Genomic DNA, 13,902 nt, shown 5'->3' with positions numbered 1-13,902 from the left:
TGTCAGTGACTTTCGAAAATCAATTAACTCCGGCTTTCTGATTGGTTAGAAATATATTTTAGTTATTGAAATTCATATATAAAGGCCAAAATTTTGAATATTCGGTAGTTGATAGTAGCGGCGTTTGGGTGAATTTTGTGTGTATCAAAATAGACAGTGTTTGTGTGGAAACAGTGGAAGAAGCAGTTTTTGTATTTGCCTGTTTTCTTGATCGAATAGTGGAACAATGGATGGTAAATATATTTCGTCAACGGGATACTCGGTTATGACACAAGGCCTACCGCCAATTCGATACGATGACTCTCGCAACTTCGTACCTTGTAGACAATACAGCAAGACTAAACCGATAACCGGGAAGAGAGTTCAGAAAATTGTTGCTACCGATGACTCTAAGAGGGAGAATGAACACTGGAAACCAACGGATAGACTCGAGAGGCTCCAATTCGACGGAGAAGTGGGAATAAATGAAAAAACGTGTATTGATGGAGATATCACAAAGAAGATTAAGGAACTTCTCGGCGATGAGTCGGAAGAAGTTAATTCAATCCTGGCATCAGAGAGGTTCTGTGTGAGAATGTTATCCCCATTAAAATCGTCTCCAAGAAGGGATAAGTTAGGGAAACCTCGTAAAAATATTCCGACAGATATGAGTAACAGGAACGATAAAAAGGGGCATTTGGACATGACTGAAGGCCTACCCTCATATCAGAATAAAGGCGCATGCACCTTCGTACTTTGTAAAGAATTTAACAGAACTGATAGGATTACCGGAAAGAGATTGGATTCGAATGGAAGGGACGGGAAGGAGAAGAGCACGAAACAAGAAAGGTGTACCGATAGCTCCAAGAGGAAGAGTGAACTTCCGAAATCGACGGAGAAATGTAAGAAACCGGCGGATATGCCCGCGAACATCCAATTCGACGTAGAAGTGGAAAGAACGAATGAAAAAACGTGTACTGATGACGCAGTCAAGAAAGAGAACGAATTCCCGAAATTGAAACGAAAATATGTGGAGGTGGATCATGAGGGTGGCCTACCGAAAAAACGTTCGAAATTGAAAAATGCCGGTTCTAAACCTGGAAACGTGCAAACGAATAAGGACGGTCCTGCACCTCTCGAGGACACACCGCCATGGGCAGCAATATTGGTGGAAATGGGATTCTTGGAGCCACTAAACAAATCGTCTCCTATTTTCTTGCCGCCTAGAAGAATATTGGGTCCGAAATGAACAACGACATGCGACAGACAGTTGTGAAGTTAAAGAAATATTTACCCAACTTAGACTGACGAAGGGTATTTCCTCGTATCTTCGTCCACTAATGCAGATAATAAATGATTGACGCAACAATTTTTTTGTTGAAAAATGGTAATTTGATGTATGGACTCCTGACCAGTTCGTGTCCGTTGGAACGCGAAAACTAAAGATGCTATCAGTAGGACACGGTAATTTTTCATGAATATACAAATTGTCGTTATATTAAAGTGATACTTTTTATTAATTTTTTTTATTGTAGGATGATTGTTCGATAATCGAGAATCACATCGACCCAGGATTTCATAAATTCCATACCCAATTCGCTTATTTTCTATATCAGATGTATCAAGTACCGCCATCTCCTTTCACCGTCATGCTTGGGTGGCCAGTCACTTGACATTGAAGGAGAAGACATGTAGGTACTCATTCTGTATCAAGAAGTAGGTTTCACGTTGCATTTCGTTGGAATATTTGCTGTTTGCCTGGTAATAAACCAGATTAGCTGACCTTAAAGTCATATGTATGATTAAATACATTCGATAGAACAATCAATGCAGCATGCTATATGTTTACATGGTATAAATAATATATTCATTTCTTTTTCTAAACATATTTTACAAGTATTATTCGAATTTGTGGTAGAGTGAACGTTGTCTTTGGGTGGTTTTTCTTGAGTTTCTTTTCCAGAGAGCAATGTATTTCCATTAAAAAAATATACAATCTGGTTGCCATCTGAAGTGATTCATCAGCGGATCATCTCCCATTTTCCATTCGAATCCTTCAATGTGACATTTTGGACACGCAACAATGTCACCTTTACCAGTATAAATGAAACCAGTATCAGCAAGTTTATCTTTTGGAAATTCATATGTCCAAAAGTTTCGAAATTTCTTTCATGTATTAAATGCATACGTGCTTCGACTTCCATTCTCTCTAATCTTTTCTGTTGGATTCTCATGCAATTATGTTAGCTTATCGCAGTTCTTCAATAATGGATTTTATTTTATTTTGATGACCTGAATGATGACCTGCCTTGAGGATAGTAGTAAACGTAATCTGTTGCAGAGTTCGTTTGGATCATCCCATCTAATATAATCTATTTTATTGTTATTTACTTCCATAAACATACCTTCTCCCAATATACCTGTTATTGGAGCTATTATATTTTTATATTTTTGCAATTTACTACCGTCAATTTGTTTATTTGGTTGATAATGCCCCCGTTGAGCATTCGTTTTCAAAACAATTTGTTTATAATTTTGTTGATCTTATTCGGTGAAATTTTCTGGATATTTTTTGAAAAGTAATTCATATAGACCGGGTGTACCCTTATATCTTCTATTTTTAACGATTACATCTGGACCATCAATGTGCAGTCTTGAATCACCGATTGATAGTTTTTCAGTATTTTCATCAAGTCGTACACCATATTTGTGATCGAATTCTTTTTCGTCTACATCATGGTGCATCTCATTGATATACTTTCTTGGAAGAGGATCATATTGATTTAAATAATCAATATATGAAGTTTGTGTAATATCTTTCGGACGATTAACTTCAGATGATTGACTTTCTTTTTCTTCATCTTCAGACTGAATATTTTCTACAATAGATTGTGTTCAGGCGTTCACCCTGTATAGTCACTCCCCTCCCGGATGCCAGACACAACCCTGAGGTCGGCGAGAAGAACAGGCAGACGTTTAGGGCAGAAGCTTACAAGCATTCAAACTGAACAGACACTAAAATTACCATTTCACATTTCTTTCTGTATGTTATTGAATAAATAAGTTTATGTTGTAGTTTTTTACAAAACCAAATTCAGTGCAACTTCATTACAATACCCAACATAATGGTCCTATCGAGCCACATTTGAATCCAGTGAAATTTCAATCATAACACAAATCAAACGGGACAGACAGAAGAAAAACCAACCATATTCAACGACGCAGTGGATCACCGCGATCGCAGAGACGATTCAGCCAGATTCAAGCGTACAACACAGCTGGGCGACTGCACATCTGGACAGGCTGGGGTAAGAGAACCTTTCTCCCATTATAATATACCTACCTACTTTCTACCAAATTTCCTTAGAAAACTATTGCTTTTTGCGTTTTTATGAGTCTATTAGTTCCAAAATAATACATAAGCAATATTTGCCAACAGTAAATATCTAAATTTCATTCCTTTGCAAATAATATTTCTCGAAAACATGAGTTTGGAAGAATATAAAAGAGCGCGGGGAGCAATTGAATCAAAAGTAACCATATTCACGAATTTTCTAAATGAAATAAACAAAAAAACCGAACTTATCGATATAGACTATATCCAAGTGACGGAGAGACTTTCGAAATTTGAAAATACTCTTGACGAATTTGAAAATATTCAAAATTTAATAGAAAGTTTATCTGACGATGCAGAAGCAAATTTCTCGGAAAGAGAATCATTCACAAATAAATATTTCACTCAAAAATCTATTGCAAAGTCAATTCTTGAAATTAAAACAGTACAAGAGAACTCGAATGCAATTCTTTCAAATTTACCAAATAATACTTATTTAAATTCAATCAAGCTTCCAACTATACAATTACCTAAATTCGACGGATCTTATCAGAACTGGATAGAGTTTCGGGATACCTACTTTCGATTCTTTGATTGACAAAAATACAAATATCAATGACATACAAAAATTTCATTATTTAAGAGCATCCTTAGAAGGCGGTGCTGTTCAATCTCTCGAATTTTCTGCCGACAATTATGCAGTGGCGTGGAATATCTTACAGGAGCGATATGACAATAAAAGACTATTAGTACACAATCACGTAAAATCTTTATTCAATTTGGAAATGATTGGAAAGGAATCAGGTGAAAAATTGCGAAAACTTTTGGATACAGTTTCCAAGAATTTGAGAGCGCTTGAACAATTGAAACAGCCCACAAAGCATTGGGATACTCTTATTGTATTCCTGATTCAAACTAAATTAGATTCAGTAACAGTTCGTGAATGGGAAAAATATAGAGTCGATAAAGACGTTCCTACTTTAGATGATCTAAAGAGATTTCTAAAATCTCGAGCTGATTTCTTAGAAACGTTAGAATCAAATCAGAACGAAAGGGTTGTCGATAAAAAATACAATAAGCAAAGCGGTACAAGAGGTTTCCACATCACTAGTACGGAAAACAAACCAAAATGTGTATTTTGCAAAGGAGCGCATTACAGTCAAACGTGTGAAGATTTCTTGAAACTTTCTGTTAGCGAAAGAATCGAACGTAAAAAAAATTCAAAACTATGCACAAATTGCCTTCGTCCGCGTCACTATAGCAAAATATGCCGTTGTTCAAATTGCAAAAAATGCAACGGTAAACGTCACACCCTAATTCATATGGACTACACCCAGAATAATACGCCTGTTCCAATTTCCGATAATTCTCAAACTTCTAATAATGCAGTTTCACATGCATTATCTGCAAATATTGCTAACAAATGCGTATTGCTGTCAACAGCATTGGTAAATATTGCGGATAATGATTCAAACATTCACACCATTAGGGTTCTATTAGATTCAGGTTCAGAATCAAGTTTCATGAGAGAGGATACGTGTAGGAAATTAAATTTAAGCACTTTACCTACTAATGTAGAAGTATGTGGTCTCAATCGTACTACTTCCTACATCAAGTCGAAATGCGAAGTCAATATCCAATCTCAACACAATTCTTTTCGTACAAACATTCACTGTTATGTACTTCCGGAAATCACAGGAAAATTGCCGGATACAAAAATATCAAATCACTTCAGACTAAATATTCCACATGACATAAATCTTGCAGATCCGAATTTTTACGAACCCAGTTCAATTGATATGTTGATAGGAGCGGATCACTTCTATTCTTTAATATGTGTAGGTCAAATTTCTCTGGGGCGTAACGAACCAATTTTGCAAAAAACTCAACTTGGTTGGGTCATCTCAGGGCCCATTAGTAAATCATTCTCGAAAAGAGTTTCTTGTCATTTCACTCACAACCCTGACATTCAGAACCAATTAGCCCGTTTTTGGGAAATCGAAGAGATATTTCCGAACAAAGCTTTATCGGAAGAGGAGAAATTATGCGAAGAGCATTTCCTTCAAAATACTAGTAGACTAAGCAATGGCAGGTTTGTAGTTAAAATTCCATTCAAGAAATTTTTAGAAAATCTAGGCGAATCGCGTGAACAAGCTAGAAAGCGTTTCCTTTCCCTAGAAAAAAAGCTTAATGAAAACAGTAAACTCAAATCTTTATATAGTGATTTCATGGCGGAGTATGAAAGTTTAGGTCACATGAACAAGATTAATGAAGATGAAACAGTCAAATATTCCTTTTATCTGCCACACCAAGGAGTTATGCGCGAAGACAGCGTATCGACGAAACTTCGCGTTGTGTTCGACGCATCTGCCTCTACTTCATCTCAATATTCTCTAAATGACCTTCAAATGGTAGGCCCCACTATTCAGAGGGAATTATTTCTCTAGTTTTGAGTTTTCGCGAGTATGCTTACGTGGTATGCGGTGATATTGCAAAGATGTATCGTCAAGTTCTCATACATCCGGAACAAAGATCTCTTCAAAGAATCCTTTGGCGAAGAAGTCCCGATAATCCTATCTCGGTGTATGAACTGAACACGGTTACATATGGTGAAGCTGCTTCATCATTCTTAGCAATACGGTGTCTTTTTCAGTTAGCCACTGAAAATGAATCAGCTTACCCTCAGGCAGCAGATATCATTAGAAAAAACTTCTATGTAGACGATCTTTTGTTTGGAAGAAATTCCATCGAAAAAGCAGCCCGTCTTTGTAAAGATGTATCTTCCGTACTAAAGTCTGGTTGTTTTGAATTACGAAAGTTTTATTCTAACAATCCGAAGGTATTGCAATACGTTCGTGATCTGCAACATGATTTGAATGTAGTTGATTTTGGAATCAATGAAAATGCTAAAACCTTGGGCTTAGCTTGGCTACCCAATACAGATATGTTGGTATTCAAAATAAATATACCAGATAACAAAAATGCTACAAAACGAACAATTCTCTCTTGCATTTCCACAATTTTCGATCCACTTGGCCTCCTCAGCCCAGTTACAATAACATCAAAAATCATCATGCAAAAACTATGGTTAGAAAAGTTGGACTGGGATGAGCTCCTCCCTACGAATCTCGAGTCGTTCTGGAGCGAATTCAAAGCAGAACTTTCTTCTTTAAATCATGTACAAATTGCTAGGCATGTTCTTTGCAAAAATCCGAAACGAGTAGAAATGCATGGGTTTTGTGACGCATCTCAAAGTGCTTATGGTGCTAGCATATATATGAGATCAGTTGATCAAGATGACGGCATCCACGTCAACTTGTTGTGCTCAAAGGCCAAAGTGGCACCACTACACACTATTACAATACCTAGATTAGAGTTAAACGGTGCGCTCATGCTCTCGAGGCTAGCGGAAAAGGTCTCGGATGCGTTGGATACAAACATTGACAGGAGAATTTTCTGGGCGGACTCTACCATAGTGTTGGGTTGGCTTAAAACGCCACCAAATCAACTAAAGGTATTTGTAGCGAACCGCGTAGCGGAAATACAGCAAAAAACGAGCTCCATGTCTTGGCATCATATATGCAGCGGTGATAATCCTTCAGATCTATTATCAATAGGCGTAAAACCGGCAAAGCTAGTCTCATGTTCGCTTTGGTGGCATGGCCCTTCTTGGCTCATGCGAAGCGAAAATGAGTGGCCCGTAACAGGCACAGATAACATCAAAGACCTTCCTGAATTGAAGAGAATTGTAAGTTCATTTCATACTGCAAACAAAACGAAAATGATTGATTTCGAAAAATTTTCAAATATAAATAGACTCGAAAGGTGTATGGCTTACATTCTTAAATTCATAAATAATGCGAAGAGAACGCGTGGAAAGCAAACACTACCCATAACTCTGAATAATCTCAAGGCGGCGCGTAATGAGCTCATTAAATTAGCGCAACGTGAGTCATTTCCCAATGAACTTAAGAAATTGAAAACTAAAATGCGGCTTGAATCGGGAAGTAGCATCCTCTCTCTCAATCCTTTTCTTGACGAGGAGGAAATCATCAGAGTTGGAGGAAGAATAGCCAATTCCAAATACCCCTATTCTAAAAGGTTTCCGATTATACTCTCACATAAACACCACTTTACAAAATTATTGTTCAATGATGAGCATAAAAGGCTGTTACATGCCGGTCCACAACAATTGTTGTATTCCATTAGAGAAGCCTTCTGGTCCACTTCGGGCCGCTCTATCGCAAGAAAAACTGTGCGCCAATGTATAAAATGTTTCAGAAATAATCCGACGTTAGTGCAACCCATTATGGGAAACTTACCGAGTGAGAGATTGGAACCTCAGCCGCCATTTTATATCTGCAGAGTAGATTATGCCGGACCACTCATGATCAAAAATAAGAAAGGTCGTGGTTCGAAACTTTCTAAATGCTACGTCAGTCTATTCATTTGTTTCGTGACGAAAGCAATACATCTGGAGTTAGTTTCCGACCTAACGAAAGATTCATTTATTTTAGCACTTCGTAGGTTTGTAGCGCGAAGAGGAAAACCTCTAAGAATATTTTCTGATAACGGAAAGAATTTCGTCTCTGCCAATTCTGAACTAGCCGAGTTGGGTAAGTTCATTCAATCTCACGAACTTCAATTAACAGAATCATTCTCAATCGAAGGTATTGAATGAAAATTCATTCCACCATACTCTCCGCACTTTGGAGGTCTGTGGGAAGCCGGTGTAAAATCCATAAAATATCATATGAAACGAGTCATGGGAAACGCTCACCTTACTTTCGAAGAACTTTATTCTTTATTAACGCAAATCGAGGCAATAGTAAATTCTCGTCCACTCACACCACTTTCCACTCATCCATCAGATCCTCTACCTCTTACTCCGGCACACTTCTTAGTCGGAAGATCACTCATTGGGGTACCAGATGCAGATTTGAGAACTGTACCACAAAACAAATTGTCATCGTATGAAAGGATGCAGCAAATCACCCAGCATTTCTGGGAAAGATGGAGCAAAGAGTTCATTTCCGAAGTTCAGCATAGGCTCAAATGGAAAACGTCTCAACAACAATTAAAGACGGGAACTATCGTGCTGATAAAAGAGGAGAACCAACCACCCATGGTATGGAAGCTTGGAAGAATCGAGGCAGTGCATCCAGGCAAGGATGGTATCAACCGAGTGGCAACCATTCTGACTTCAACTGGAATGGTCAAGAGATCTTTCAACAGAATATGTCCACTTCCAATAGAGGAGATTGAAAGCCAGTCCTTTCAAGGTGGGGGCCATGTTCAGGCGTTCACCCTGTATAGTCACTCCCCTCCCGGATGCCAGACACAACCCTGAGGTCGGCGAGAAGAACAGGCAGACGTTTAGGGCAGAAGTTTTCAAGCATTCAAACTGAACAGACACTAAAATTACCATTTCACATTTCTTTCTGTATGTTATTGAATAAATAAGTTTATTAGATGCCATGAGTTTTCGTCGAGTGTAGACGCTATTTTTGCAGCTCTGGCTATTTTTTAATTTTTGGTGATAAAAGCGAATAGTTTAAAAAAAGAGCCGATAGTGGAGTGTTTATTATAAAGAAATACTTTTACATAGTTTTCTGCCGAAACTGTAAGTTTAGTTCTTTTATTAATTTCTTGCATCAATTGAATTGAATCAAACAAATCTTCATATAAAAATATCGAAAATGGTTTTTACTGAAAGACAAAGAGAAGAGATAAAAAGATTGGTTAAAGACATATCGAAAGAAGTGTTGCAAGAAATGCTTCAAAACAAGAAATTCGTTGAGGATATATCCGAAACATTAGCTGATAAACTGTCACAAAAATTATTACAAAAAGTTGAGGATTTATCCTTGCAAATAAATGAACATTCAAATAAAATTAGGACTATACAAGGGGAATACGAAGAGTTGTCCCTAAAAGTTGAAGAATTGGAACAGAAAACCAATAACTTCAAATTAAGGTTCTATGGTATTAAGAACGAAAATGTAAACGAATTGAAAGACAATATTCAAAATTTAATTGCTATGAAGATCGGAGTGCCTGATGTACAAATAAACTCTTGCTATCGGATAAATAGTAAAAAAAATAGAAATAAGGATCCTGTTATTGTTGTATTTGATAGTTTGAAGCAGCGGAATTCCGTCTACTTTAATAAAAAGAAATTGAAAGGTTCAAATGTAGTCATAACCGAAGAATTGACAAGAAGCAAATACGATTTAATGGTGTTTGCTAAAGAAAAACTTGGAAAAACGAATACGTGGACCATAGAGGGAAGAATTTACTCATGGATAAATGGCAAAAAAATCCTTATTCAGAGTGAAGAAGATGTAAGAAAGTTATGTTGAGCCAGGGCAGCGACCTGAAAATTGTTTATATATTTCTCATTATTTCATTATTTTTAGCATAATTTATATATATATTTTTTTTTTCCTAATTAGGGTAGACAATTAATTAATCTTAAAGGACAGTAAAGAAATAGAGGGAATTGGGGATGGATCAGTACATTAGGGATGTTAGAATTAAAACTTTAGATACTTATACTGTATATAATATTGTAGAATATGAGGATATTTTAACAAAAAAAAATTGCAAAAATTCATTCAAGGTGTTTAACCACAATATACGAAGCATTGCAAAGAATATGGATGAGCTAGAGATTATATTAGAACAGTTCGAAAATAAATTTGATGTAATAGTTTTAACTGAAACGTTTAAGGTTCAAAATACAGGTATTTTTAAATTAAATGGGTATAGTTTAATATATAATGAAGGTGATTTAAACAAAAATGATGGCGTGATAATATACATACGTGATAATTTAAAGTACCATACCAATATCATAAACATTAACCAACTTAAAGACATTGAAACAAATGTAACTGTAAATAATGAAAAAATTATTCTTACGTCAATTTATAGACCACCATCTACTGATATTAGAGAGTTTTTAGATAGTCTTGGGCGGTATTTAGTGGCATCAAAATTTCTTACTGATTATCATTTCATTTTGGGTGACATTAACATTAACATATTAGATGAGGATGATCAGTTGGTGTCTGACTATTTGAACATACTTTATGAATTTGATTTTGTTTCAACAATAAATGGAATAACAAGAGATGCTTCAGGAACTTGCTTAGATCATATTTTTGTAAGAAGTAAAAATTATGAATTATCCAATAATTTGTGTGCCCCCTGTATTTATAAGTCTGCACTCACTGATCATTCATCGACAATTCTACATTTGCAACAGGGTGGCATTGGGAAAGACTATTCGGGACAGCAAATTCAAAGTTTGTATACGAAAACTATAAATTATAATAACTTAAAACATTCTTTAAAGCATTATGACTGGACTACATTCTATGATATTCAAGATACAAATAAATTAGCTGAAACTCTTATGAAAGTAGTGAAAACAAATATAGATACTAATACTCAAAAAATTAAAATAAATGCCAAAAACAAACATCGAAAACAGTGGGTTACAAATGGTCTGGTAAAATCTATAAACAAGAAAGACACACTTTATAAAGAACATGTTGTAGTTTTTTACAAAACCAAATTCAGTGCAACTTCATTACAATACCCAACAGATTGCTTGATTTCACTTGGTTCGTCATCATCAGAATGTGGAACATTTTCTATTTTGGTTCTGAATTTGATAGTAGTTTCATTGATAATCGACGAGGAATCTTGGGAAACATTTTTCAATTTTTTGGAGTTTGCAATAAGTATTGTAAATGTTTGTCACATGTTTATGGAAAGACAAAGAGCTATCTATGGTTACGCCAAGATTTTTAGCACTGTCTACCCAGTCAATGTCTGCGTTATCGAGGGTGAGCCTAAATTAAACTGAGTTTCTACTGTTTGTCTTTGAGACCCTATGCATAAGGCCAAAGTTTTATTTTGATTGATTTTCAGTCCATGATTTTCCAAGTATAAGAATGTTTTGTGCAAATCTGTGTTTATATTAGCCACGCAACTTTCTGTATCGATGTTATGAGAAGACAAATATTATCTGCGTATAGATGTACTTGACAATGTGATAAGAAAGTGGGGTAATCGAAAATAAATACTGAAAATATCAAGGGTCCCAAAATAATTCCCTGCGGTACACCTAAGATTGTTTCTTTTAGGGATGGCCATGAGTAATCATCCATTATTTAAAAGAAATGTCATCGAATCCTATGAACTTGAGCTTGCTGATGAATAAATCGAAATTAACTGAATCTAAAGCTTTACTATGATCAAGTAGTATTAAAATGGTGACTTTTGATTGATCTCGATTACTTTCAAGAGGGCAGCCTGTGTTCCGTGTTTTTTGCGGAACCCAGACTGCTCGTACGGGAGTATTCGATTTTCTTCAAGAAAAGCTCTTATTCGACGGGAAACATTTTTCTAGAATATTTTAGAGAATGGGGCAGAATGCTGATAGGCCGTAGGTTACTGAACGTGGTAGGTGTATTCTTTCTCGGAATTGGAATTATACTAGCAACCTTCCAAACACCTGGAAAAATACCCTCTCTGAAGGACTTGTTGAAAATACGTTTAACTTCAGTGTGGTATCACTAAAGAAATCATCTTGATATTTATATTGTCAATACCTAAATCATTAGATTTTATTTCATTGATAGCAGTCAAAATATCATCATCACATATATTGGAGAGGGAAAAGTTCATAGGAGCGTTCAATTTATTATTTTTGTAGAATAAAGGAGTGTACGTCTAGCTGCTGCTGATATTTGGCATGAGCTCTATCACGGGTTTTCATCATAAATTTGATATTATAAGTTATATACGGGGATGCTTTAGGTTTAGTGTTCACAGTGCGAAGTTGAGCATGCTTACCAAAAAGCTTAATGATGCATTCGTTGAGAATATTTACTTTGGAATTAATATCTTGCATAGTCACAATATCAACCCATGGTAAGTTAGCAGCATCTTAAGAAAAACCTTCATGATTGAAATTCTTGAAATTTCTATAAAAAATCAAGTAATCATAAGTATCTTATCCTTCGAATTCAATATCGCAAAATACCATCTTACCATTACTTCCTTACTAATGCAAATGGCATCAATCAGAGATTCAAAAGTTGTTGACAATTACCGCCATTTACTTTCACCGTTCTGCTTGGGTGGTCAGTAACTTTCGAACATCATTGCACTCATATTGGTTAGAAATTTATTTTCGTTATTGAAATTCATATATAAACAACAAAATTTTCAAAATTGGCAAGTTGCAGCGGCGTTCAAGTGAATTTTGTGTGCATCAAAATTGACAGTTTTTGCCAGTGAAGACACGTTGTTTTTCGGAGTATTCTAGAAAAGGCGTCAACTCGAAGGATGCTGTACAAAGCTTTCAGAAAGGTGAAAATGAATGAAAAAACCTATACTAATGGAGATATCACAAAGAAGACGAAGGGACTTTTCGGCGATGATTCTGACGAAGTAAAGTCAATACTGGCATCAGAGAGGTTCTGTGTGAAAATGTTATCCCCAATGAAGTCGTCTCCAAAAAGGGATAAATTAGGGAAACCTTGTAAAAGTATTCCGACAGATATGGGTTACAGGATCGATAAAACGGGATATTGGGACATGACTGAAGGCCTACCCTCATATCAGAATTGTGGCACATGCACCTTCGTACCTTGTAGACAATTTAACAAAACTGAAACGATTACCGGAAAGAGATTGGATTCGAATGGAAGAAACGAGGATGAGAAAAGCACGAAACAAGAAAGGTGTACCGATAGCTCCAAGAGAAACAATGAAGTTCGGAAAAAAGTGAAAAGAACAAATGGAAAAACGTGTACTAACGGCGCAGTCAGGATGGAGAACGAATTCCCGAATTTGAAACGGAAATATGTGGAGGTGGATCATGAAGGTGGCCTACCGAAGAAACGTACGAAATTGGAAAATCGTTCTGCACCTCTCGGGGACACACCACCATGGGCAGCAAGATTGATAGAAATGGGACTGTTGGAGCCACTAAGCGAATCGTCTCCTACTTTCTTGCCGCCTAGAAGAATATTGGGTCAGAAATGAACAACGACATGCGACAGACGGTTGTGAAGCTAAAGAAATATTTACCCAACTTCGTCCACTAATGCAGATAATGAAAGAATGACGCAAAAATTTTTTTGTTGAAAAATGGTAATTTGATGAATGGACTCCTGACCAGTTCGTGTCCACTGGAACGCGGATACTAATGATACTATCAATAGGACACGGTGATTTTTGAATTCATGAATATACAAGGGTTATTGAATGTTTGCAAACGAATATTGTTGTTATAATAGAGTGATTCATTATATCATATATATTTTTTCATATAATTTTTTTATTGTACAACGATAGTTTGCAGAACGAAAAAGTAGCAAGTGGAAAGGATGATTGTTCGATGATTGAGAATCAAATCGAACCGGGATTTCATGAATTTCATATCCAATTTGCATATTTTCCATATCATACATAACCGCCATTTACTTTCACCGTTCTACTCGGGTGGTCAGTAAATTTTCAACATCATTTACTCCGGCTCTCTGATTGTGGCGTTCAAGTGAATTTTG

General features: G+C 36.2%; 3 protein-coding genes across 3 annotated transcripts; all 3 read left to right on the top strand.

Moving 5' to 3' along the window:
* Positions 1-4,098: 4,098 nt before the first annotated feature.
* Positions 4,099-5,760, top strand: LOC141482541 (uncharacterized). Its single transcript, XM_074176028.1, has one exon. The coding sequence runs from the start codon at positions 4,099-4,101 to the stop codon at positions 5,758-5,760; it is 1,662 nt and encodes a 553-aa protein (XP_074032129.1).
* Positions 5,761-5,810: 50 nt separating this feature from the next.
* LOC141482539 (uncharacterized) lies at positions 5,811-7,994 on the top strand. The gene has a single exon (XM_074176021.1). The coding sequence runs from the start codon at positions 5,811-5,813 to the stop codon at positions 7,992-7,994; it is 2,184 nt and encodes a 727-aa protein (XP_074032122.1).
* Positions 7,995-8,078: 84 nt separating this feature from the next.
* On the top strand, positions 8,079-8,663 carry LOC141482537 (uncharacterized). Its single transcript, XM_074176014.1, has one exon. The coding sequence runs from the start codon at positions 8,079-8,081 to the stop codon at positions 8,661-8,663; it is 585 nt and encodes a 194-aa protein (XP_074032115.1).
* Positions 8,664-13,902: the final 5,239 nt, after the last annotated feature.

The sequence above is a fragment of the Leptinotarsa decemlineata genome, unplaced genomic scaffold (assembly GCF_025532065.1).
Source record: "Leptinotarsa decemlineata unplaced genomic scaffold, Ldec_3_MD MMD2_P_RNA_scaffold_14, whole genome shotgun sequence".
Classification (NCBI taxonomy): Eukaryota; Metazoa; Arthropoda; class Insecta; order Coleoptera; family Chrysomelidae; genus Leptinotarsa; species Leptinotarsa decemlineata.
The sequence above is the reverse complement of the archived record's forward strand: the minus strand, read 5'-3'. Positions and strand labels throughout refer to the sequence as shown.